The sequence below is a fragment of the Cetorhinus maximus genome, chromosome 30, assembly GCF_964194155.1.
Source record: "Cetorhinus maximus chromosome 30, sCetMax3.hap1.1, whole genome shotgun sequence".
NCBI lineage: Eukaryota > Metazoa > Chordata > Chondrichthyes > Lamniformes > Cetorhinidae > Cetorhinus > Cetorhinus maximus.
In genome coordinates this window covers 682,287-709,649 of record NC_135908.1, presented here as the reverse complement: position 1 = coordinate 709,649, position 27,363 = coordinate 682,287, and the positions used below count along the sequence as shown (strand labels likewise).

The 27,363-nt window shown below is 43.3% G+C and overlaps 1 protein-coding gene and 1 long non-coding RNA gene across 10 annotated transcripts in view; one reads left to right on the top strand and one right to left on the bottom strand.

Moving 5' to 3' along the window:
• parp6b (poly (ADP-ribose) polymerase family, member 6b) overlaps positions 1-27,363 on the bottom strand; it is a 121,785-nt gene that overhangs the window by 52,112 nt on the left and 42,310 nt on the right. For all 9 annotated transcript variants that reach the window (XR_013573802.1, XR_013573801.1, XR_013573803.1 and 6 more), the window contains exons 5-12: positions 22,829-22,867; positions 17,098-17,192; positions 14,181-14,241; positions 9,099-9,189; positions 5,959-6,025; positions 4,052-4,201; positions 2,183-2,333; positions 1,451-1,504 (exon numbers count right to left, since the gene is read on the bottom strand). Coding sequence is in view for 6 of the 9 variants with exons in the window: in XM_078532246.1 (XP_078388372.1) it covers positions 1,451-1,504; positions 2,183-2,333; positions 4,052-4,201; positions 5,959-6,025; positions 9,099-9,189; positions 14,181-14,241; positions 17,098-17,192; positions 22,829-22,867 (708 nt within the window). In the remaining 3 variants the exon portion in view is untranslated. The remainder of the gene's footprint in view (positions 1-1,450; positions 1,505-2,182; positions 2,334-4,051; positions 4,202-5,958; positions 6,026-9,098; positions 9,190-14,180; positions 14,242-17,097; positions 17,193-22,828; positions 22,868-27,363) is intronic.
• Positions 27-16,426, top strand: LOC144669961 (uncharacterized). The gene is made up of 3 exons (XR_013573804.1): positions 27-221; positions 11,872-12,071; positions 15,838-16,426. It is a non-coding gene; the product is annotated as an uncharacterized LOC144669961 (long non-coding RNA).

Sequence of the window (27,363 nt, the reverse complement as noted above, 5' to 3'; positions counted from 1 at the left end):
GGGACTCACTTGGCTGGTCTGCTGCACAACGTACAATACAGAGATGTCAAATTAGTCCCAATTAAAACAGACTTGTTTCTGGCTGAGCAGAGAGTGCCACAGGCAACAGTCAGACAGCAGGAGCCATTCTCTGGACATTGTCTCTCACTTCACATGCCACGGGGAAGCTGGCAAGGAGAGAGGAGGAAAACTTGGGGCAAAAGGGGGAGAATTTTTAAAAGGTAAGGCACTTTGATCTCTACTAATTTCAACATATTAAAGACATTGTCTCTTTAAATGTATTAAAGAAGTCACTAAGCACAGGGATGAGAATGATTTCCCATCAGACTACAACATAAACATTATCTACCATACAGTATCTGCAGATACATCCTGTGGTGGAGTTACCAACTTCCAAACTTAAAATAAAGCCAGCGGATATAGCTTAGTCTTAAGAATGGTTGTGATCTTTAGTTTGGTAACCGCCTCGTATTCTCAATGGGTGGATCCAAGTAACTGGAGTTACTTATAAGTAGCTATGAGACCTATTGAAGATTGTGGGTGGTTATAAATTCTGGGTCGAATGACTGGTTTTCTTCTTTCTTTACATTGTTTCCCATCTATAACAAAGTGCGCTACCTGGGGTGTGACAGACAAAACTCACACTAAATGCCTCATCTGTATACACCCAAAAAAAAATGCACAGAATCCCACAATCATCACCTTGAATTCCCTGTCTTCTTGAGAACAAGGCTTCCCAAAACGTGGGCCGTGACCCCAGGTGGGGTCACAAGACGAGATTTCGGGTTCGCAAGCTCCGAGGGGGTAATGGAGCTTGTTTGAATGTTAACAGCTGTGAGGACCCTTTAAATCCTCACATTTTTCCCTATAGGAGGGTGTGGCCTAATGGACAGCTCTTTGAGGCCTGATCGCTGCTGCAAAAAAAAACCCTGTGAAAAGATAGATTTTTGTTTCTGATTTTAAAAAACCCTATTGTTTAAATAACTTCCACCACGCTGAACTTCCACCCCACCCCCCACCTGCTCAGGAGCTAAAACAGCCACCCCCACCTCAACAACTGAAGCTACAGCTCCCACCCACCCAGGGTCACACAAAACCTGTGCAGCATTGAAATGGGGGTGACACCGGGAAGCGCTGCAATGAGGATTTTTTAAAATTTTACTTTTATAATTGCTTTCTCTGTGGCATGGAGTCTTTCCTCTCCCCATAACGGTCTCAAAATGAGGGCAGGACTCTCTAAGGAGATGCTATAAGGAGCAGATGTCTTGACTAGGAGGTTGTGCAAGACCTGGCTGAAACGGAGATGATTGGGTAATTTCTCGGTCAATCCTGTCTAGAGAGAAGACCGTTTTAAAGAACTTGGACTTATTTCGTGCACATAATTTGTACTGGTAATGATCCTCCCACTCACTGCAATTTACTGTAAGAAATATTCCTGCTCAGAGTTTACCTGTACAAGAAAGCCATATTCTAACGTTGGAATGTTCTTACAGTGGCTCCCAGCCTGTGGGTAAATGGATAAGATTGGTAAGACACTGAGCAAATGGATAATTTCTTAATGATAAATTAATCTTGGTCTCCAAAAGATGGACAGTGCAGCACTGCCATGTGAGGGAGACACCTCATCCCAGGAAACTCTGGCCCAATATGATGGTCTAAATCAGATTCTTCCGAAATTGTAAAATAACGTAGACGTTCACAGACAGATGGGAATAAGTTGGTGCTACTTGCTTCATTAGCAACTCTTCACCAATACATTCCCAATGCCATCCACGGTATTGGAGGGAGCAAGCTCAATATTCCGGCCTCGCCATTGGGAGGATTCTCTGTCACAGATGTGGTGAGCCATTCAAATGTCCACTGACTGGAAGACCTGGCCACTGGGAAGGGCTAAAACATTTCCACCTTGGAAGGAGGAGAGAGGGTATCATGAGCTGCTGTAAAGAATGTGTTATATATAATGATTTGGTATTTTTGGTCAACTGGACAACTTGGGTCATCATTGTAACTGGGAAGTATATTTCTGTTTGAAACTAAAACAATTCAAATGAATGTCGCTCTTCAGTAACTGAAAATTGTCGGTTTAGAAATTCATGCCACGTAAATAGGTTTTACATATCTGCTGTCCATTTAAATGAACCCACAGTTGCAGATCATTGACACTATACGGGGTGAAACTTGCCTGATTGGCAGAGGGGTACCCAAAGAGTTCTGGTTTGGGAGTTTTCATAGTGCAGGAGATGGAGCGATTAATGATGCGATTGACTCGGAGATCTGGCACCCCGAGTTTGCTCTTTAACATGGAGTCCTGAATGAGGGGGAAACTTGGAGATCTACAATGAGAGATGGAGAAATAATTTCATCAGCTGGCAGAATAATATTAAATGTTCACAAATGACCAGAAGGTAAAGGTCTATCTTAATTATCCAATAATTTTAATCACCCATCTGATCAATGATGATAATAATTTAATGCTCCTATAGATGGGATATGGTCATCAGTGAAGGCTCAATTGGATCTTTCACTTCAATGAAATTTAGTGTGGAAAAGACTACACTGCTAACTTCCTTGCAAACTCATGTTTCCTTGTTCACTCTGAAGTCTTGGTCTAAATTGGAATAGAAAAGCACCCACGGCATTTAAGTATGGAAGGGAAAACTTCAAAAATTATTACATTTTTCTATTTTGGACTTGACCTTCACTTTGACAGTCAGTCTGAACACAAGAATTAGAAACAGTAGGCCATTCGGCCCCTCGAGCCTGCTCTACCCCTCGATATGGCTGATCTGTTTATGGTCTCAATTCTACTTGTCTGCCCCCCCATAACCCTCGACCCCCTTGTCTGTCAAAAATCTACTTAGTTCAGCCTTGAATACATTCCACGACCCAGACTCCACTGCTCTCTGGCGAAGAGAATTCCACAGACTAACAACCCCGACAGAAAAAAAATTCTCCCCATCTCAGTTTCAAATGGGAGACCCCTACGTTTTAAACTGTTTCCCCTGGTTCTAAACTCCCGCACAGGGAGAAACATCCTCTCTGCATCCACCCTGTCAAATCCTCTCAGGATCTTATATGTTTCAATAAAATCACCTCTCATTCTTCTAAACTCCAATCCGCTCAACCTTCCCCCATGAAACCTCTCCTGGTTTCTCCTCTGCACCTCAGAGTTATTGTTTCTGCTGCTACAATGTGTAAAACGTGTAAAATAGCTGCTGCCATAAACTGAAAAATGGACTTGATATTCGAACCACCATTTGGTGAAATATCACCTTTTTACTCCCTCTCTTTCTGCCTTTCATCCACCAAACTCCGGCTGGAAAAGCAGCCAGCTGGCATCATTCCAAATTACTGCCAATTGGGCAATTGGCTCCTGCTACTGGGGCATCTCGAGGTGCCTAAAGGCATCTGGTTTGAGAGTGACGTACCCACATTTCTCCCCTCACCCTTTATGAGGACGCACTTAAAACTCTGATTACCTTCCACCCTGCAGCAATGGACCAGGTGTGATAACAAAGTCCACAGGCACCAATGTGCATCTTGCCATTCTTGAACAGCAGGTTGGCACAAATTACTCCTTAAACTGCCGCTATCGTTTATTAATGGAATCATATATTGACCAGATTTTAGTCAACCTTCCAAGATTGCCCTAGAATCTCCAAGAATTAAAGACTAATCTTCCAGATACTGTTGCAAGCAACTCAGGAGAAAGCTCATAGGCCGGGGTTTCCTGGCTCCGGCTTGGTGGCTCCTGTTGAGGTGGATGCGAAGGGGCTTTCAAACTTCCGTTTACTTTGGGGGGGACCGGAAGATCCCACCGGCAGGAAGGGCTGGAAAATTCCCGCCATAATGACACATTTTGATTTTGCATTTCCTTTCAACGCTTTCCTTCATTAGTTCTAAAAATATTTGGAGATCGGCAGGAGGGAAAGCTATTTGACGTGTGATGGGGCTTCCAGGACCGTGTGCAATTAGGATGGGTAACTCTACCCCCTTAAATGCTACCGCTGGTGAAACCAACTCCGAACAAAAGCCCCGGCACCCCCTTTACTTTGGGATTGGTGAGAAGATGCTGAGCCCAGATCGGAATTTCTTCACAGTGCCGCTCGATTTAAACCAGCTCTGCCTCTTCTCCTGCTGGCGTTTCAGGAAATCATTGCTCAGGTGCTTCCACTGCTGAGAGGTAAACATTCCCAGAATCCTGCAAAGGAAGAAACACAGGGCGTTGACCATCACAATTCCCCCTCGCACAAACCAAACAACATGAGTCATCCCCGACTCCGGAATTAGCCAGGAATTTCCTCAGAGCTGTTTTGCTCCACCACCCGAGTTTGGTCAGGGGTGTGACGGGAGTACACTGGTTTTCCGTTTTGCCTCTGGATAGTTATAGCAGCACAGCACCAGGAAGTCGGAGGAAATTTCAGGGCTATTTCTTTTCTAAAACAAAAGTTTATTTGCTACATGAGTATGTCTGACTAAACTTGAAATTGTTTGTACTTCCTTTTCTGAATTTTGTTTTGAAGGTGAGGGCTGTTTACGCTGGGGTTGAATCATGACACTCAGTATCACCATCAAACCTGACAACTAACGCGATGATCACCAGGGAAGCTGTTCTAATGAATGGTGATTGAGGGTTAACTATTGGCCAGGATAACTCCCCTAGTCTTCTTCGAAATAATATCATTGGATCTTTTACATCCATGCCAGAGACCAGATGAGTCATTGCTTAAATGTTGCATCCAAAAAGACAGTGCCTCCAACAGTGCAACATCCCCTCGGTATTGTACTGGGAGCGTCAGCTGAGATTTTGTACCCAAGACCCCCGAGTGGAACTTGAACCCACAACCTTCTGACTGACAGAAGGGACTGTTACTAGTTGAGCTATGACTGACACTTCAAAACCTTTGGAGAAGACAAGAGTTAGGAGCAGGAGTGGGCCATTCAGACCCTCGAGCCACTCCACCATTCGATAAGATCATGGCAGGTTTGACTGGGGCTCCAACTCCACTTTCCTGTCAGCCCCCCGATAACCTCAGACTCCCTTGCTCCTTGTCGTGCTTGTGTATGTTTTACAGGTTGAGTATCCTTTGTCCGTAAATTGAAAAACCAAACACATCCAAAACCCGCACTTTTTTTGAACCTCATCGGCCTCTAATGCAGGAAGTCTAGATGTTTGTCTGCCCTGTTTACCTTGCGATTTTTGTGGTGAACATGTCAAAAAGAAAGGGACTGTTACCAGTTGAGCTATAACTGACACTTCAAAACCTTTGAAGAACACCAGAATTAGGAGCAGGAGTAGGCCATTCAGACCCTCGAGAAAAGGCACCTGTATTTATTATTCAGAGATACATCTTACTTTTATAGTTATTTTATTGACTTTAGACGACAGCTAGCCTGGTCTTAGGCTATTGTAATGAAAGTTTATACGCGGAATCCAAAAACCAAAATGATCTGAAATCTGAAAGGCGATCGGCCCTCAGGGTTTTGGATAAAGGGGACCCGACCTGTCTCTATTCTACCAAATCTCTCATGGCAATGTTTGCCGAGATGGAAAATATGCTGTTTTATAAATATATAACTACAATGCGATGGGAATGACTTGTACAGGATGTTGACACTTACAGAAAACGCATGCCATATGCAAGACTATCATGTTTGAGATTTGTAGTAATATACTATACATATAATGCCTTCATAATCACACATAAATATGATCCACTTTTAAAATGTAACATTCCCTTATAAAAAAGAAAGATTTGCATTTATATAATGCACTTCACAACCTCAGGACACCCCAAAGCACTTTACAACCAATGGAGCATTGTTTGACGTGTAACCACTGTTGTAACATTCTCCTAAAACACAGCAGCCAGTGTTGCATACAGCAATACCCCACAAACAGTGAGGTGACGATGACCTGTTTTAGTGACCTTGTTTGATGGGGACCATTGTACTTACTTCTTCAGCTGTAATCCTAGGCCAAATCCCTCCTTGTTGGATGGCTGGAAAACATCTACTGATGGCTCTGTTGGGTGATTCAAACAGCATCATTTGTGAGGGATTATGGTACTTTCAAGACAAAGACTATTGGGTCAAACAGGTAATATCCGCTGTGCATCAGCCATCTTTAAATGCATCTTAATTTGATATTGAACAACTCAAAGGTGCTAAGAAGCGAGATTTGCTTCTCAACAGAGGTCTTCACCTCTCTTCAAAGAACTTCACAGAAGTGAATTACTTGGAAATGCAAGGAAGGTGACAGCCATTTTGTGCATAAAACAATCCAATAATCAGTTATGACTGGCTACTCTATTTTTGGTGATGTTGCAGGAGGAACTATTGGCCAAGACACCAGGAGAATTCACTCCTCCTCTTCAATTAATTCCCTGGGAACTTTAACAATGCTCCAATTTATTAAACTAGAGAGAAGCTCTCAACTTAAAAGCTCATCCATGAGTATTACATTAGAGTGTCAACATAGATAATGGGCTGGTCCTCAAGGGGAACTTGAACCCATTAGAATTGTGGCTCAAGTCAGCTTGGTAGGTAGGAGAACAGCGCATGCACTCCCAGTTCTGAAATAAACACAGAAAATGCTGAAAACATTCGACAGGTTGGCAGCATCTCTAGGGAGAGAAAAAGAGTTAACAATTCAGGTCAGTGACTTTTTGAGACTTTGTTCTGCTCTATTGTTTGGACGTTTAAATCAGATAAAATTAATCTGAGTGAAATGTTGCAGAAGATTTCATACCTTATTCTTTCTGCAGTTGGGAGTAAAGGAAGCAGCATGTTCACTATTTTTGCAGTTGAGGCCAATCTCAAGAAATGTTTCGACCACATGCGCAACTGTTTGGTTCCAGCCAATTGACAAATATCAGGGCTGAAGACAAAGGTCATAAGCTGCATATTCCCAACACCTAACCTCCATGCAAAATGTTGAATAATGCAGAATGAATGGCACATCTTCACTTTGAGACCCTCTTTATACATGGTAAATGTGCTGTAAAAATCTAAGTCTTTGCAATGCATTTATAGACCTAAAGGAAATGATATTTTACCTAAAAATGCATCAACACTTGGGATAATTGTAGAAAATATATAAAACAATTTTTGTAAAGTAGCAGTCTAATTTGATTCCTTAATATATTCAGCAAAGGATGGTTTCACATGCATCATGTAACCTATATGGCTGGGTTTTTGTTACCGATTTGTCGGACCCGCCTTGCTAAAAAGTGCCTCGATACAATTTTCACTCCAAGGTGGGTGCGGCAGGGGTGGGATAGCAGTAGCAGAGCATATGCAGCCTCAGGAGCCAGCAAGTGCTGAGGTGGCATAGTTAAAAGGCCCACCCAGTTGACTGGGGCTTCATCCCAATTGTTTTAAAGCTATTAGCTTTCTTGATAGCACCCCTCACACCCCCTCACCATCCACCATGTCCCCTCAAATACCCTCCATGCCAATTCAATTCCAACTCATGCCCCCATCCAACTGCCATGTTCCCTCATAGTCCCCATGACAACTCACCCAGTAGTCACCCCTGGGTAGAACGCAGGAGTCATATGGAGATGAAAGAAAATAAATTTCTAACAACCTAATACAGCTCTCACTCCTACAAATTTGATAGTGCAAAAATTCCTAATCATGAAATCTATTCAAACCTTTAAATCTCAAATGGTTAATCTTTTATAAAATCAAACAAACATCTATTCAGACCCCATATCAAAGATGGCCAATCCTTTAACAGCTTCTTTAAACTGTCAAACAAACTGTAAACTCAGAAACCCCTGCTGAAATAATTAACTTTTGAAACTCAGCCAAGCATTCATAGTGACATAATAATGATAGTCTTTGGGAAATGTCAACTAAAACCGCTGTTGAAACTGCACAGATTGTAATTTTTTTAACTAATCTACACTGGATGGCCTGTCAATCAAAGCAGTCCAGCAGAGGGCTTTTTTAAAGCTCTCACTGACAGCTGCAGCCTGTTTTTTTAGCCTCTCACTGACACCTGCAGCCTGCTTTATTTAAATATTTAAGAAGAGTGGGGGATTTAACAAAACTTCAGGTCATGACACTGAAACAGACCTCATCCACCCTTCAAGAGCATTTACATCTACTCCATCAATTTCTGACTCCGACACTGCAGTTAATAGCTAAAATGGGGTCTGTTTGAACTCAACACTAAGTGCAAATGGCCCTGCTGAGTTTGGGTTTCCCTCCAGTGTGAATCTCACCCCTCTCCATTTCCCCTGACAGCAAAAATTGGATATATTGCACATGGGGTTGGGGCTTCAGGATTTGGGTCCTGCCGACATTCTTAAAGTTCTGCAGGGACTTCCTGACTCCAAGAAAAATCCGGCCCGTAGTCTCAAGTTGGATTTATGAGTTGTTGTATCACAATGTTCAACCTCTTTGTTAAATTATATATTACATTGTGTTGGCCAAAAGGAACGAATATGGCAGCAAACTAAAGCCAACAGACCAACAGCCTTGTGAAAAACTTATCCTTAATTTAACAGGGACCACTGTGACAATCCAATTCAAATAAGGGAGTGTTTACTGTGGAATTTCACTGACCTGTAGGTGGGTTGAGGTTCCCCAGATTTATTTCACATTGACTCTCCCCTGTTATCAGGCAGAGGGACTTACAATTAATCAGATTGGTAGGATGCAGACTCTCAGGTCCTGGTGGATGAAAGTGTGTCAACTCACTGTAAATGGCCAAATATCACCTGAATACCACATTCGGGCACTTAGGTCTCCTTTGCTTTTTGATTGTCACTTTTACAGCTTTGTCCGGGGTAGTGTAATGAACCTGAGCGGTTGACCTATGAGCAGGTGGAGTTGAGGCTTCACTCACTCATGTGGAGCTAGACACGGTGTATATATGGCAAAATCCATTTGATTCTGTTGTTGGAAGTAGGGAGAGGAGAGAGAGAGAGAGAGAAGCTAACTGTTATGTGTTATTAAGTAAATACTCTGCCTCACATGGATAACCAATTTCTGCGTCTTGCCTGGGCAAAATTGCTCAGTCAGGTGAACAATCCCCTCGGGTAATTTGAGCAGAGACTTGAATGAAATTCATGCTCGTCACTTACCAGGTCCATCCAGGTACTGAGACAGAGAAAACCTCAGCCTGAGTACAATGGGCTCTATCCTCGCCACCTTCCAAGCTGTTGCGATCTCCTCCTGTTAACAAATTACATTGGTTACAAAGAGCAAGTCCTGATCTGTGGACACAATTGTAGTCAGTTAATTCTAGCTTAATACCTGATCCCGAAACAGCCAGGAACTATAGTGGGCTAACCTATATTTTAGGACTGTGAATTCTAACAAAACACCTGCACATATGTGGACTTTAATGAATGATATTGTTCAACGGACTTAAAATCATAAAGTACAGAGCACAGAGGTCATTAGGCCTAAGGAACCAACCCCATCCATCGGGGTGTAGAAAATGAATAATATCGCAGGTTCTGTTCCTGTACTTAATCTATAAATGGCTGGAGCGGTCGGGGGAAAATCTTGCTGCTGCTGAATTTTATTGTTGGGAGAGTATCAAACTGTTTAGCCTTTCTGCTCTGTCCCTTGGAAGCAGCTCTCATATTGTTCAATAAATATAGGGAAACCATGGACCTGTCATCACGGTGAAGAATTTGGATTAGGTAAGAGTGGACAACCTGGTGAGTCAAGTGCCTGTGTGCAATGGGCTTTTTTGCTTTTTTTTAACCCCATTCTAAGCTCCATTTGAACCGGAAGAAAAAGGTTATTTTAACGTTGGATGTTGAATATGCAAATTGCGCTCCCTTAGACCTGCTGCAAGGAATGGCACTGTTAGCTTTACTCCAGCTCTGCTGTTATGTCATCCTGAGCCTCCTTCAGGACAATGGGTAACTTCTTCATGCCATTTCTCTTAATGTGCAGTTCTTTTTATTATTTTATTACCATGGAGCTTTGATATGACGATAATTAGAGTTAAGTTAGAGTCGTATCCAACGTGATTACTTGCAGCTGGTTTTTAACATTACGGGCAGAATTTTCCCCTCGGCGATTTGGGGGTGGGGAAAATGATGCGGGATGACGTTGGGAGGAGTCCCCGACATCATCCCGGTCCCTTTAAATTTTCAGGAAGGCGGGGGCACAGCGCAATCTGCTGTCCGCCCGCCAACCTGTCAATGGCCAATTGAGGCCATTGACAGGATAATTAAGCCAATTAAAGGCCCTGCCCGTCCAACCTTAAGGTTGTCGGGTTGGCCAGGAGCCCCGGCGGGGAATAGAAAAAACATCAAACCTCATCCACCGGCGGGATGAGGTTTCATGTCTGTTGTAAAAAAATTTAATAAACTTTGTGATATTTATTAACATGTCCCATCTCCTGTGACATTGTCACATGAGGGGGACATGTTAATAATTTTTTTATTTTTCTATTTTTGAAGTTTATAAAACTTTCAGCACTCTCCCTGAGACAGCACTTAGCCTCAGGGAGCAGTGCGCTCTTTCGTGCGTATGCGCACTCTGACAGTTGGGGAATCCCTGCACCCTCCCCCCAGCATAGGAAGCACATAGCGCTTCCCGTTGGGTGGCCCGCTGGGTGGGCCTTAATTGGCCGGCCCAGTCAAAATGGCGGCGGCGCCCGTTTCGGCGGCAGAGTTCGGCTGCCCGCCCACCGCCGAGCCGGTGGGGCCCACCCACCCATCGAGGGCTAAATTCTGCCCAATGTTTTCCAGGATATGCATCCATTTATATGTTTTTAACCCACTCGGCATATTCATTGCTGATGGGAAATGGCAGGACACTGGAGCTTAGTAATAATGTTGTTGAACTAGTAAACTAGGAGCCTGGACTAATTCTCTGGAAACACGATTTTGAATCCCACCATGGGAATTTAAATTCAATTAAAATAACAAATCTAGAATAAAATGCTAATATCATTAACAATAATCATGAAGCTGCATTCATGCTGTAAAAACCCAACTGTTTAACCCAGAGGAGGAAATCTGCCGGCCTAACCCGGTCTGGCCTACACATGAATCCAGATCCACAGCAACATGATTGACTCTTAACTGCTCTCTGAAATCGCCTAGCAAGCTACTCAGTTACACCAAACCTCTATAGAAAAAAAGCACTGGTGTACCTATACTAGGTAAACTGCAGCAGTTCAAGAAGGCAGCACGATCAATTGGGGATGGGCACTACATGTTGATGCCCAGATTCCCAAGGACAGATTAAAAATTGTACTTTTTTAAATAAAAAAAACAAAAAAAATGCTGGAAATACTCTGCAGGTCAGGCAGCATCTGTGGAGAGAAACAGAGTTAACGTTTCAGGTTGATGGTCTTCCATCAGAACTGAGTTAACATTAACCCTGTTTCTCTCTACAGAGGCTGCCTGATTTGCCAAGTATTTCCAGCATTTTTTAAAACTTTCATTTCAGATTTCCAGCACCCGCAGTATTTTGCCATGTTATCATTTTGTTAGCCTTGCAGGGTCTGTGCTGGGGCCAATGGGTGCTTAATGGGTTGAAGTGATTTATTTGGGTTTGGTCTTTGGGACTCATACTGTAAATGATGGCAGAAAGGTTGCTTTCCTTTGATATCACTCCCAGTGTCCACCTTAACTTCCTTCTGCATGCAGCAGACCTCAGAAGCTGAGCGAGATGATTGCAACTCCTCGTTGACCCATTTCACTGTAACCTAGGAAACTTAAACTCCCGCTGACTTTTAACTGCAATCCAAGATGGATGGACAGCAGGTAAGGGATGATGGTTATCACCACTGTTTCACATGTATGCCTTCTACAAAACTTTCTGTCTCATTGTAGCTTCTATCAAAGGAATGACACACCTTCCTCTCCTAAACTTCTTTTGCAGGAGAGCACAAAAATGAGAAGGAAGGAACTCCACTCCAACCTAGACCTAACCAATGGCTGGGCAGACGCCCAACGGCACTTGGATCAACAAGTCAAGAAAAAGCCTGGGGGCAGAATGAGTTTCATCGAAATAAGCCAACAACAGTAATCTGCCTGAATGAAGACATGGGCAGTGACTCCCCAACCAGTAGGAGCACTAGTTAGGTGAGACCATTTAATCATTAGATGTGAAAATATAACCTTTGGGAATCTGCCTCAGAGTTTCATTGAAAAATGGATTTCTTTGTTTCATTTTAGTACAAGAATGTTTTCCCCTCCCCTGGGTTGGAGCTGGTTGATCCTGGCTGAGGGCATGACCTGGTTGGAGATATAGCATCTGTTATCAGACCTGCAGCCAGAAGCTTAAATAAATGCAGCATATGGCTCAATTCATGCTCCAGTTCCCAATCACAGTCCATCATCTCTGTTCCTCCCTACATCACTCCACTTGAGCAAGTAGACTATCGACTCGTGGAAAAACAATGCTAATTTCTACTAGAATGGCTAAAATCTACAAAATCTACACAAACCCTGTACCAAGGAATGATGTGTCATTTGAACACATCTCAAACCAAACCAAATCAACCATTCAGGGTGAAATCTTGAAACAAACAGAAAAAAATAAATCTCAGCCTCCCCTAAGCGAACTGCAGATCCATATGGGATTGTTTCATTCATTGCCAGGAAGCTATTTTTAATTGCTTTACTAACCTGATTGTATTCACTCCAATTCTTTTCCCATGAGGACTGGGCTGTCACAATTAATATATTTCAGTGATGGTCACCAGGTTCTCTTCACTCTGACTGGCGCTTGCAAAGGCGCAAGTGTGCACGGTGCACAAACAATTGGCTGGGTGAATGAGTTTGACCAGATAATCAAAATAGGTTGTTGTTCAGTCCCTCAGCAATGCAAGAGACTCAGCACTCATACATTACCCAGTTACCCACTTGACCCACCTACATTGTCCACCACAGGTCCCAACGAACATAGAAATAAAATGAAAGAAGCCATTTGGCTCATCATTTCTGTGCCAGCCAAAAAAGAGCTATCTAGCCTAATCCCCCCTTCTAGCTCTTAATCCTTTTAGGGGGAGGCTATGGCACAGTGGTATTGTTGCTGGACTAGTCCAAAGGCCGAGGGTAATGCTCGGGTTCAAATCCCACCACGGCAGGTAATGGAATTTTACTTCAATAAAAATCTGGAATTAAAAGTCTAATGATGACCATGAAACCATTGTCGATTACCATAAAAACCCATCTGGTTCACTAGGGAAGGAAATCTGCCATCCTTACCTACATGTGACTCCAGACCCACAGCAATGTGTTTGACTCTTAAATGCCGTCTGAATAAGGGCAATGAGGGATAGGCAATAAATGCCCACATCCCATGAATGAATTTTTAAAAATCTGTAGCCCTGTAGGTTAAGTGCAATCGTGCTAAGGGTTTCTATCTACCACCCTTACAGGGACAATCCTAACCTGCTAATCTAATCACCACTACGTAGTGCTAATGAAGCAATGCAACACTCCCATTGTAAGTCTGTGCATGTACAATGCAAAATAATCTGAAATGTGCCACAAGAAAGGCTTTGGTGAATTCAATATATCCTTTATCCTAAAAAAAATGCCAGTCTCACAAATGGGAGCAACTTACCATATCTCTCTGCTCATTTACTATCTCTGGAATCTGGATCATAATTGTGATGTTTAATTCCTACAGTTCAGCTGTGCTCAAGCAACACTGTCCCTTTAACCCCAATGTTTGAGCACCTTTATTTTGTAATTGATTGAACTAAGCATATTGAGTTTCTGTAGGTTGGCAGATACTTGTAAATTAATGGCTCCTGCTTTTGGAAGAGACCAGGTTGTTAAAGTTAGGAAAATGGCAATTAATGGCAATGGCTTTAAATGTTTTATCCTCTTCTCAGTGACACACACATGCTAAATGGAGAATGTTCATTACTTAACCTTTCAATCTTTCCTTGGTACAGCTCAAAGTGAATCATTGGATGTGCTGTTTTATTACAATAGAAGTTGTTGGCAACAAAGTGTGACAGGGAAAGCGTTACAGGAAGTACTTGTGGCTCCTCCAGGAAGTGGTCATTCAATGTAAGAGTTTTAATATATGATAGGCCATTGGGAGCATATTTTGCTTTTACTATTTCCCCCTACCTGCGTTGTGCTTTTACATATTAATCTTTACAACTGTAAATGAAGACAACACAAAATTAAAAGGAGGAACGTGTAGCAATTGATCCTGGAGTCAGTACTTACATCAAGAAAACTCATATTAATGTGCAGGTCCACATCCACATCATCAATTGTCCCATATTCCCTGCAGAAATAAATATTTTAAATAAATAAATCACAGCCTGTCTGAACATTGAATGTTTTAGGCCTTTTCGGTTATGATGTTCAAAATATGTACTTGGAGCATTGGAAAAGGAGTAAGCCATTCAGCCCCTCAAGCCTGTTCAATAAGATCATGGGTGATCTGTATCTCAACATCATCCATTAATTTTGGCTTCATATCCTTTTAGACCATCATCTAGCAAATATATCAGATTCAGTATTATTAACTGAGCTAGCATCTACAGCTTGTACAGGAGAATTCCACACTTTGACCACCCTTCGCATGAAGAAATGTTTCTTAACTTCTCTCCTGAATGGCCTGTCTCTGATCGTAAGATTATGCCCCCTGAACTTACACTTAGAGTCCTAGACTCCACTGCCACTTGGAATTTCGAAGGGGGATTCTCCCAATCTCCTGCTGTAACCTCAGCAGAACATTGATCAAAACCCTGGTGAAACGGCTGGAGTTCTCCAGGAAAATGTTGTCTAATTCCAGGCTTCCAACGTGAAACTCTTAGAAAATTGTCATTTAAAGTATGCATTGAAAATTCAATGCAAGTTATTTACTGCAGACATCAAAAGCAGGTTTGGCAGTATAGCGGTTATATTACTGGCCTAGTAGCCCAGAGCACAATTCAGAAGATGTGTGTGCAAATCTCACCAAAGCAGTTTGAGCTGTTTGAAGTCAGTGTATTAAAGAAGTGTTTTTTTTAATTTGGGGTATATAAAGCGGATTTCAGTAAAAGTGACCAGAAAGCTGACAGAGTATCATGAAAGCCCACTAATGCCCTTTAGGAAAGGAAGCCCACGGTCCTGACCCAGTCTAGGCTCACACCATCATTATGGCTCTCCTCTGTTCTCTGGAGTGGTCTAGTTATATCAAACTGTCACAGTAGCTCAAGAGGAACATTCCCCCACCACCTATTGCAGCTAGTGATAGGCAATGAATAAAAGCAAAATGCTGCGGATGCTGGAAATCTGAAACAAAAACAGAAAATGCTGGAAAAACTCAGCAGGCCTGACAGCATCTGTGGAGAGAAAGACAGAGTTAACGTTTCGAGTCCCGTTCAGAGCTCTGAAGAAGAGTCAGAAGGACTCGAAATGTTAACATAGGCGATGGATGTTGTCCTTACCAGCAATGCTCAGATCCTAAGGATGAATTAAATTGTTAGTCTGGCAAAGGTGAGTGTTGAGAGCTCAGAGGATAAAACAAATTGGATAACGGGCCTTAGGGTAAAACTGTGGTCACAGGGACTAAACATGACCATTTATTCTTGGGCAGTTTTATGGACCGCACAATATTTCTTTCAACAGTCACTCCCAACTGACACAAACTACTTGAGCTAGTTTTAAACATCGCAAATAAACACAGAAAATGCTGTCAGCTGGTCTGACTGTTTCTCCCTCCACAGAGTCTGTCAGGCCTGCTGAGTTTTTCCAGCACTTTCTGTTTTTATGTCAGGTTTCCAGCAGCCGCAGTATTCTGCTTTTATTTTTGTCTTTAAACATCACGAGGCTGGCCCAAACACTGAGGAATGGCCATTGACCTGAAACGTTATCTCGGTTTCTCTCTTTGCAGATGCTGCCGGGCCTGAGGATTTCCGGAATTTTCTATTTTCGTCATGTGCGGACATAGACAGTTACTATAGACTAAGACACTTTGCAGACAAAGAAGGCTACTTTTAGGCAATGTTACTTATTAAAAAATATGCTGAGAAACAAAGCAATTTATGTTTGAAGAAATCTGCAAAATAATGTTGCATGTAGATGATAAGAGTCAAATGACTCTTTTCCATGGTATTTATAGGACCGTAAAGGAATACCAGATTTCACTTGCATAACGCCTTAAGCACAACAAGCTGAACATTGTTCCTTCACCACGGGTTCTCAGACTGTAAGCAGGGTTCATGAGAAGAGCAGAGGAAGGAGACTTTTGAAGTTGGGGGAGGGAGCTATGGAAAGGGGGAGCTCAAGAAAAGGAAAATGGATGGGTACTTGAGGGAAATAAACTTGCAGGGCTAGAGGGATAGAGCGGGGGAATGGGACTGGCTGTATTGCTCTACAGGGAGTCAGAATGGTCTCAATGGACGAGCTGCCTTATCTGTGCCGTAATGATGTTAAAGCGAATGGTAAACTACGAGGCTCTAGGTACACTGTTTTTCTTCGGCACACAACTGATACAAGCAACTTACAGCCCCATGGAATCTGAACAAAGTCATCCAGGAGCCCGAATTAGTCAAGTGCAAAATGCATTTGATAGATATTCACATATCACAATGATAAATGATATGCTTTTCGTATCACAAAAGGAGGGCGTGAAGCATAAAGCAAATTACACCGAACGTCAATAACTTCATCGGACTAAACAACTTTGAATTAAGTGGTCTTATATATCTGGAAGGAGTGAGATCCGATTTGGTGGGGGGTGGGGAGGGTGGAGAGGGTGGTGGATCCAAGTTCGAATCCAAGTCTGAATGGTAAAGCCTGTGTAGGCTTGTAGTGCTCCATCTTTGGACAGAGGGGTTGGTAAACCTTTCAGGCCCAGTCCCATTCTGCAGTGCTAATGAGAAAGCAGCAATGACGGAGCAGTGAGAGAATCTATAGCTCGGACCACTCTATCCTACTAGCAGATGGAATGAAGCCTAGAAGCAAAGAGCGGGGGGGGGGAAAAAAATGGAGCCAGACTAAAGTAAGGGGGTTTTTTTTTAAAAAAGGATCTTTAGCTCTTACTCCCTGAAGAATCTCATAAAATTATAAGCAAAATGTCAGGCTGAAAAAAAGCGTAATAAAAATTACCATCAGTTCTGCAACACTTGAAAATGGAACGTTAAACACTCACCTGACAGAGACAGAATTTTCTCCATAAATTTCCTTCACCGCTTCAATGTCTGCATCAAGCTGTGGGTGTCGGTATAGATCAGCTGCACAGCTACCCTATAAAAACAGACACACACTAATATATTGGTGGGCTTGCCCGAGAAGAAGCTGTCACTACAAGCACTGCTGATGTTTTGGCCTTCCTAGGATTCAGGCCAGCTGAGTCGCTTTCTTCCCTCACTGTCTCATTCTCGCCCTTTTTGTCTATGTTGGTCTCTCTCTCTCTCTCTCTCTCTCCCCGTCTCTCTCGCTTGCTATTGTTTTTGTCTCTGTCTCACTTTTTTTCTGTATGTGCTTCAGTGATGTGAGTGATGTTTGGATTCAGCTGGAAAAAGGGGAAAGTCCTTTCTCGTGAATTTTTATAGCACCCATGTCTTTGTGTTGGGGAGGTTGTGTGGGTGGAGCAGGATCATACAACAGTTACCTCTAGAGGAGTGCCATGAGTCACTCTACGGGACAGATTAAGTTGCATCAGCTCTGTCTGCTGCAGTCTGAATCTCCCCCAGTGATTCTCTGAGTAAGTTAGTTTAACTTGAGAAACTGGCGTAATTTCACAATGCAGCACATGCAATAACTGCCTGTAGTGCTCAAGTTTTCCAATGCGTGGTTTTGTCTTTATGTTTTATTTAGACCATCATAGAGCTTATAGCAGCACCAAAACAGGTCATTCAGCCCATCAGGGCTATGCCAGTGTTTATGCTTCACAACGCGATTCATTACACTCTTTTCCTTTCGCCCTCAAGTGTTTATATAACTGCCCCTTAAATCTTCTTTGCTTCTCTGCCTGAATGGGGCAGGTCCAACTCTCAGCACCATGGCTTCCACCACAGCTAAGGCAAGGAGGCAGCTCTTGAATCCACCCGAGCCAGAATCGAGATTGCCGTTGGTGTCAATCTGATCCACACCACCAGTCCAGCCAACTGAGCCAGCCCTCCCAAGGAGTCCGAGTTGCTGTGGCAATTGACAATTTTCCATGCACGGTGTAGTCTGGAGCTATGGATAACAGTGACAGAGGCACCAATTTTCTTTCCATCACGTGGCTGACCAGGAATCACTCCCACTCTTACTGCCTGCCATTGGCGGCGTGTTGGAAGGATTTATAAGTTGATCCTCAACCCATTTGGCTATGTTACAAATGCACCTTCCTTGACCATCAAGTCCTGGAGTAAGACTCGAACCCGGAACTTCTGGCGCAGAGACAGGGATGCTACCCACTGCGGAATACGGCTTCCTTCCCCTCAAACATATTCATGCTATTTGCATCAACTACTCCACATGGTGTTCCAGTCACATTCTCCAATTTCCTCTGAATTTCTTACTGGGTTTATTAGTCACGATCTTATATTTATGACCTGCTAGCTAAAAGTGAAAGTGTTTTTTCTCTGTTTGACCTATTATAACACGTCATAATTAGGTCACCCGCCAGTCCTCTCTTTGGAAATGCAGTGCTGCTCTGCTGTCACCAGCAATGCAACTGCATACGGCTCTGTTGAAAAGTCTTCTAGAATTTCTTGCCTTACCAGTACTGCAGTAAGATCATCAATATACCATTATTCATCACAATGATACCGGGCTAAAAGGGTTAAATCAGAAGGGTGGCTGACATGGACAAGTTTATATTGCCTTGAATATAGAAGACGAAGGCGTGATCCAATTGAGGTGTTTAAAATGATTCAAAGGCTTCAGGGTGCACTTAGGGGACGTTATTTCCTCTGGTGGGAGAGTCCAGAAAAAAGGGGCAAAAACCTTCAAAGCAGAGCTACGGCTTTCAGGGTTGGCTGTAGAAAGCACTTCTTCACACAGAGGGCAGTGGAAATCTGGAACTCTTTCCCCCCCTCCAAAAGTGCTGGTGAGGCTGCATGTCAATGGAAAACTGAGACTGATAGATTTTTGTTAGGCCAGGGCACTAAGACTGATGCAACTAAAGCTGGATCTTTGAGTTAAGATTGTTCTCATCTAATTGAATGACAGAAGAGGCTCAAGGGGCTGAATGGCCTACACCTGTTCCTAAGCTCTTCTGATGGTTTACAGGGTAAATGGACACTGGCTGTTGTCGTGAGCCAAAGAGAGCATGAAGGCCTCAGGCTCCAGCCTTGATATTTGCTGGGCTTCTGATGACCCCTTGCAACTTGCATGAGGAAAATAAAATAATCAGCTAATTGGTAATCCTGATCATCATTTTTTTTTTTCTTTATTCTTTTCATAGTATGTGTGTGTTGCTGGCCAGCATTTGTTGCTCATCCCTAATTGCCCACAAACTGAGTGGCTTGCTAGCTAGGCCATTTCAGTGGGCCATTAAGAGTCAATCACATTGTCGTGGGTCCAAAGTCAAACGTAGGTCACCAGGTAAGGATGGCAGATTTCCTTCCCTAAAGGACATCAAGTGAACCAGATAGATTTTTAAGACATTTGATGGTAGTTGTCATGGTCACCATTACTGAGACTAGCTTTATATTCCAAACTTATTAATTGAATTTAAATCCCACCAACTGCCATGGTGGGATTTAAACCCAAATCCCCAGAGCAATACGCTGGGCCTCGAGGTTACTAGTTCAGTAACATTACCATTACCCCACCATCTCGCCCATTACACCCCAACTGGAAAGTACGTGTGAGGATGAAAGCAAAATACTGCGGATGTTGGAAATCTGAAACAAAAACAGAAAGTGCTGGAAAAACTCAGCAGGTCTGGCAGCATCTGTGGAGAGACAAACAGAGTTAACGTTTCAAGTCTGTATGACTCTTCTTCAGAGCTGTGAAGAGTCATATAGACTCAGAACGTTTACTGTTTCTCTCTCCACAGATGCTGCCAGACCTGCTGAGTTTTTCCAGCATTTTCTGTTTTTATTACATGTGTGAGGATGTTGAGCGAGGTTAGGAGATAGGCTGTGGGTCTCCTTTAGGCTAATAATCTGTTACATCTCAAATATGAAGACTTGCTACTCAGGTGAAAGACTAATAGCTCCAACGGAATCATAGCCTAGCCAGAGTCAGCAGGAGAGAAAAGTGTAAACACAAAAGTCATGCTTTGTAGGATTTTGCTGTGATTTGACATCCAAGAGCATTGTCAGTAGAGGTGGGGCACAAGCTTAACCCTCCACCATTACGTTCCTAATGTCAGCAGCAAATTTTATCTCCAGGAACTTCACCAAGAGTCATCCACAGGCTTCTCTCACACACTTGGATGGATAGCCTTTCAGCTCTCCCTGAGGAGGCCTGGGAGCATGTTCACTGAGGAGTGACTGCCATCAAATCAAAACCCAGCAGAGACAGGGAAATGATGGTGAAAACAGAAATGTCAATGCCTCCGAGCGGAATGGAATTGTAGCACAAGTGAATGATGAAATGGGATGGAAAATATTGGGCAGAATCTTGCAAAGGCGACAGGGGTCTCGTCTGCCAGCTGGAGAGCCAGCAGGAGCTCCACGTCACCTCTTTTAGGGAAGGCCCAGCAGACCTTGTGCCACTCAAGTCATTTGACAGGCAAGCGGCGGGCCTTCCCTCTGGATCAAGGACCCCAAGGGGCACAAGTCCCGCCCACCGAGAACTGCTGGCCAACCAGAGGCCGGCAGCTCTTCTGTATCAGCAGCGCCACAAGAGGCTGCTGCCAGTACTACACCTACCCGAGGCCTTGGACAAGCAGTGGCCCAGGTACGGGTGAGTGATGGCGGGAAAGAGGTCACGGGGAGGGTGGGGTGGGGTGGGGAGGGAGGTCACGGGGTGGGGAGGGGGTTGGCAGCAAGGGGAAGGGAGGAATTCAGTGGACCCCCCTTCCCGATGTCAGGTCTCTCAATTTGGCCCCGAGTGCCTTTGAACGAGGGACCCACCTGGGAGCCCACAAGCAACCCTGTGCAGGTCTCCTGGTCATGCTCCCTGCATGGTGAGCATCCTATACCTGCCACTGGATGAATACCAGCAGGGGCAGGATGAGGCTCTTAAGTGAGCATTAATTGCCCACTTAAAGCCTCAATTGATGGCAGGGCAGGAAGATCATCCGTGGGCCAGCCTGCCCTAGATTTAATCAGAGTGGAGACTGGAAGGTAGCAAAGTCCTCACCCACCACCTGATTAAATGCCCCAGCCACCAAACTCGCCACAGGGGAGGACACAAGTTTCCACATATTGATGTTTATTTTCAACCATTTAAAAAAGTATATTTCAGGATTCATATTATTAAAGGGTTTAATGATTTGGTGTGCAACTTTGGCGTGAACGAAAGGTTAAAAACAATTTCTGTTGACACTTATTTTTGAAATCGTGAGGTATCATTTGCGGCTGTCATCTTGGGACTCTGAGCAACCAGACTATCCCCTCATGTGTCTGTTAGGACACCTCAATAATCTACATCATTTCATTAACTCAATTACAGAACATCTGTGGCATCTTTGCAGAGGCACAAGAATATAACGGGTCAAGTGTGGCGGTAAACATATAATGGGAAGTGAGAGTAAAACTTACAGGAGGTGCATGCTAAATGTAATAAATATAGTCAATCATCTAAGGCATTGAACGCAGGAGGACAAGAGAAATTATAGCGATGAAGGGAAGTGGAATCAGAAGGCATAGGTCAATTGGACTAGGCCAGGCAGACATAATTCTGTAACTTTGTACATTCTGCCCTCACTTTCTATAATGATTTTGTTTTGTATTACTATAGAGTACTTAGTGATTTAGGAAGTGGAGTAGAGTTGTTTGGAGAAGTTTCTATAGCAGGTTGAGGAGCAAAGCTGCGGCGCTGCAATGCCACTACTGGCGGGAGTTTGTACTTACAGCTAGATGTCTTTACATAGGCACTTCCCATGATAAATGTGGACATCGGAATTTACAGTGGAAAAAGTTGATTAAAAAAAGTGACAAAAACGTAACGGGATGAGTGTGCAAATGTAACGTTTTAATATAGGTATAATCAAAATTGATCAAACTGCTCTTTAAAAGTTAGTCATTGAGTCAGTTCACAGCTTGCCATACCATTAAAATAAAGTTGCTTCTATTTCTAGTGATCTGTTCAACACCTTCCTCTTTAAGTGACTCAGATAAAGTCGACATGACATTTTTTGCTCTCATTAAACATTTCTGTCTATTGTAAATGCTTTGTACTCTAGCACACAGTCACACAATATAAACACCGTAACGAAGAGGATGAGTCCAATGGGGATCCCTGTGGCAAATCAAATTATATTAGAACAGAGACTCTGCCTGAGATCCAGAAAGATTTTGCATTACAACCATATTCAACAATACCCTTTTACACATTATTTAAGCCCAATTCTATATTCAGTCCCGCAGTGAAAAATACATCAGTCAAAAACAACCCACAACATATCCCAGGCTGTCTAGATTAAATGGAAAGTGAAGTTAAATTGAAATTTTAATTAAACAATATTAAACAATGTTTTAAGGGCCTAGAAAGTCCTTAAGTTTTGAGACAAGTCATCTGGTGTCACATTATATACTGAGTCACCATGTCTTACATTAAATTTGTTTTTGCAATTGCTTCCTTTCGCCAAACGTTAACCACAGTATATTTAAAATTAAGTTTTATTTCAGCTCAACTGTCCCCTGGTAAATGAATGCTGACCTTTAAGAGGATTCTAATGGAATAAAGTCAGTCAACAGCAGTGTTACAATATACAAAATGTTGAATGCTCGCACTAGCGAAAAGCTTTACTGTGATCTGTCCAAAGGATGTCCTACCTGTTGGGTTGATATTTCTGACTGGGCCATCTCATGTATCTATTGAAAAGGAAGCACTGTATTATTTTTAAGCAATAGCTGTCCAGTACTTTAATAACAAATCATCAATGTTCAAGTGTATACGGGAGAGAGTGTTTACATGGGAGAATGGCCAACGTATTTCTTCTTGTTAACAGACTCTTAGACAATAGTATTATCCCTAAGAGATGTGGATGACATTTTATCTGTCCTGAGGAATGTACACATTTATTCCTACTTTCTATTAAGTGAGCTCCCTTCTCTACCTTATGCGGAGAGTGAGAGGTGAACCTAGAAGATCTCCCATAGCATTGTTCACGGTAAGTCAGACAATATGCTATCTTATAACAGGAACATCATGCATGTAACACAGTGTATTATTCTGCTGATAAGCTGCAGCAACAGTTAATATGGCTCATCACTTTAAACCCACACAGTCTAATAATTGCTATAGATCCTTGGGTCAGTTAGAGATTAATTGCAGCTGGGGGCAGGGGAAATTCGCAGATTGACGGATGCTTGTAAATTTCTAGCTCCAGATCAGAAGAAGTGAGTATGAAATGACTGACAATCTTTCTCATTTTTTTTTCTATGTCTTTGCCAACTTGAAGGGCATGTACCAGACCTGAAACTGTTCCACATGTAGATGCCAGTTGCCTCGTGTTTATGGCTCTGTACTTAATTTGCAACTTCCCATTTATTTATCAGCAGGGAAAATCCCAGAAACACGGGAAGATTTAAAAGTATCACTATCCAGCTTCAACTTATTGGTTATCTAGATTACTAACAGGCGCCTGGCAGTACAGAAGTTGAATATTGCTGAAAAGAGAGACACGTAACCAAACCTTTTCGCCTTGCACTCATCACATATGAATTTCAGTTCCAGTGTGATGCCAAGGAAGTAGGCCGTACATTCCAACGATTGGCTGATCAAATCAAACATGTTTCTCTGGCTGTTCCCAATAGGCAGAGCACAGACTCTACCCAACCAACCTGCACTGCAAAACCCAAAACAAAACATCTACTGTTAAATATAATTATGTGATTGGACAGCACTTGCTGAACAATCCTGAGTGTGATAATAGCTACACTAACAACCAGTCAAGCTCATAACATGGTTCATTTTTACTTGCTTGAAACTACACACATTCATAGGCAATGGCCAGTTCTCTGCAAATAAAAAGAATATGTTCAAGCCTTGTGCCCTTTTTTGAATTACCCAAGAATTTGGGAAGTCTATAGTTCCCCGTTGATTTCCACATGGCAAAGTCTCGGCCAATCAGAGTTGACTTGCCAACTAATCAACACTCCTTTTCTTCTGTGCTATAAATTGTCACAATCGTTTGAAATTTGGGATTCTTGCCTTTGTCTTCGCGTGAAAGATGAAAAGCTTCAGCAACATGTCTCCCACTTTTCAGCTATATCTATAGCACATTGTGTTTCTCTCTAATTCCTTTCCATCTCACCTTAGGGTATCCACCACAGGCTATATTCTGAGCATCTATCCGATGAGCAGTAGCAAGATTACACATGACATAGGAACTTAGGAACAGGAGTAGGCCATTCAGCCCATTGAGCCTGATCCACTATTCAATTAGATCATGGCTGATCACTTATCTCAATGCTACTTTCCCACTCCATCTCCATATCCCTTCCCTTGATATTACAGGAATTGATTACCCTTCAAATACGTACCCTATCTCCACATTGCACCTACATAACTGTGCAAGTGAGATCTGGAACTTGAGACGTGGGAAATATCAAAGCAATGGATCTACTTCCAATCGTTTTGGTTGATTACTTGTACCTTTGTAACAATATGATTCCACTGCTGATCTCATCCAAAATTAAGTTTCTTGTGAGGGTATAGTCCTGCACCAAAACATTCTGCTGTTGCTAAATGTGCAGAGAGATTTTTTTAAAAAGCTACACAAGTAATATGATTTCACACTTGCCTGAAGAAAGTAAATGATTTTGTTAACTTCGATGTACTTCAGAAGCTGCTAAGTTGAACTCAGGGGGTGTGGGGGGGTGGTGGGGAGGGGTTGGGGAACCTATGGACAGAATTTTACAAAGGATATTGGGACCCCGACATCAGGGTGAAGAGCGGGTCCTGAGCCTGCACTTGCTGGGATCTGACTGACTCCTACTTGGCTGCCTGTGGACCCACCATCCAATGAAGGAGAGCAGGCAGGCTCCTAATGCTGCAGGCCCCAAACACCAGGGCCGATGGCTCTGAAGCCTGAGCAGTGCCACTGGGAGAGGTGATCTTTACTGAGGGCTGCAGGAGACCTGGAACCTCCAAGAAGGCCGTTAAAGACATATTTTAAAAAGTCACAGGGTCAGAGGGTGAACCACTCCAGGGAGATCACTGTGGCCCCAGGGGGCTGCCTTCCCTGCCCACGGTCTCCTCTTTGTTCCACAAAACCTGTCCCAGGGCAACAACTGGGAGACTGCATCCATTTAACTGACAAGCCTCCTCATGCAACAGGGAAGCAGAGGTGAGCGCAGGGAGGGAAGCGGGGGAGAGGCGTTGCTCCACCATTACAATGTAAGATGGCCCCTAATTGGGCCTTTAATTGTGTAAATCGGCATCCAGTCCCACTGTCCCATAAAACGCAGTGACTGAGGGACTGCATCAGGGAATCAATCCGATCCAGATCCCTGTGATTTTAATTGTTCCACCCCCCACCCCCCACACTTGTGTAGCGTGAATGTTACTTGCCACTTATCAGCTGAAGCCTGAATATTGTCCAGGTCTTGCTACATATGGGCATGGACTGCTTCGGTATCTGATGAGTCACAAATGGTACTAAACAATGATGATTGCACAATGAACATCCCCGCTTCTGACCTTATGTTGGAAGGAAGGTCATTGATGAAGCAGCTGAAGATGGTTGGGCCGAGGACACTACCCTGAGGAACTCCTGTAGTGATGTCCTGGAGCTGAGATGACTGACCTCCAACAACCACAACCATCTTCCTTTGTGCTAGGTATGACCCCAGCCAATGAAGAGTTTTCTCCCTGATTCCCATTGACTCCAGTTTTGCTAGGGCTCCTTGATGTCACACTCAGTCAAATGCTGCCTTGATGTCAAGGGCAGTCACTCTCACCTCAGGAGTTCAGCTCTTTTTCCATGTTTGGACTACAGCTGTAATGAGGTCAGGAGTTCAGCAACCCTGGCAGAGCCCAAACTGAGCGTCAGTGAGCAGGTTATTGCTAAGTAAGTGCTGCTTGAAAGCACTGTCGATAACTCCTTCCATCATTTTACTAATGATCGAGAGTAGACTGATGGGGCGGTAATTGGCCAAGGTGGATTTGTCTTGCTTTTTGTGGACAGGACATACCTGGACAGTTTTCCATATAGTCGTGTAGATAAGAGTGTTGTAGCTGTACTGGAACAATTTGGGTAAGGGTGCGGCAAGTTCTGCACAAGTCTTCAGCACTATTGCTGGAATATTGTCAGGGCCCATAGCCTTTGCTTTATCCAGTGCCTTCAGCCATTTCTTGATATTACATGGAGTGAATTGAATTGGCTGAAGACTGGCATCTGTGATGCTGGGGACCTCCAGAGGAGGCAGAGGTGGATCATCCACTCGGCACTTCTGGCTGAAGATTGTAGCAAATGCTTCAGCCTTATCTGTTGCACTGATGTGCTGGGCTCCTCCATCATTGAGGGTGGGGATATTTGTGGAGCCTCCTCCTCCAGTGAGTTGTTTAATTGTCCGCCACCATTCACAACTGGATGTGGCAGGACTGCAGAGCTTAGATCTGATCCATTGGTTGTGGGATCGCTTAGCTCTGTTGACTGCATGCTACATTCACTGTTTGGCACACAAGTAGTCCTGTGTTGTAGTTTCATCAGACTGACACCACTTTTTTAGGCATGTCTGGTGGTGCTCTTGGCATGCCCTCCTGCACTCTTTACTGAATTGTCTCCCATTCTCTGTTTGGATGCCACTGCTTTCTGGGGAGTGCCATTTCTGAACTTGAATTTTATGATGGACTAAGTACCACGCTGATTCAGAGTACTTAGAGATGAGTAGATGGATTGCTATTGTTGTCTATCAGCACCCCTCTCATCAATTTACAACAGGTCCAGCACTGGGAAAGATTAGGCATTAGCCCCATATCACACTTATCACATTTTATTCTTTCATGAGATGTGAGTGTCACTGGCAAGGCCAATATTTGTTGCCTATCCCTAATTGCCTTTGAACTGAGTGGTTTTCTAGGCCATTTCAGTTAAGATTCAACCACATTGCTGTGGGCCTGGAGTCACATATAGGCCAGACCAGGTAAGGACAGATTTCCTTCCCAAAGGGCATTAATGAACTTGATGGGTTTTTATAAGAATCAATAACTTCATGGTCACCATCACTGAGAGTAGCTTTATAATTCCAGATTTCATTAACTGAATTTAAATTCCACCAGTCGCCATGGTGGGATTTGAACCCACGCCCCCAGAGTATTGGCCTGGGCCTCTGGTTTACTAACCCAATGACATTAGCCCACT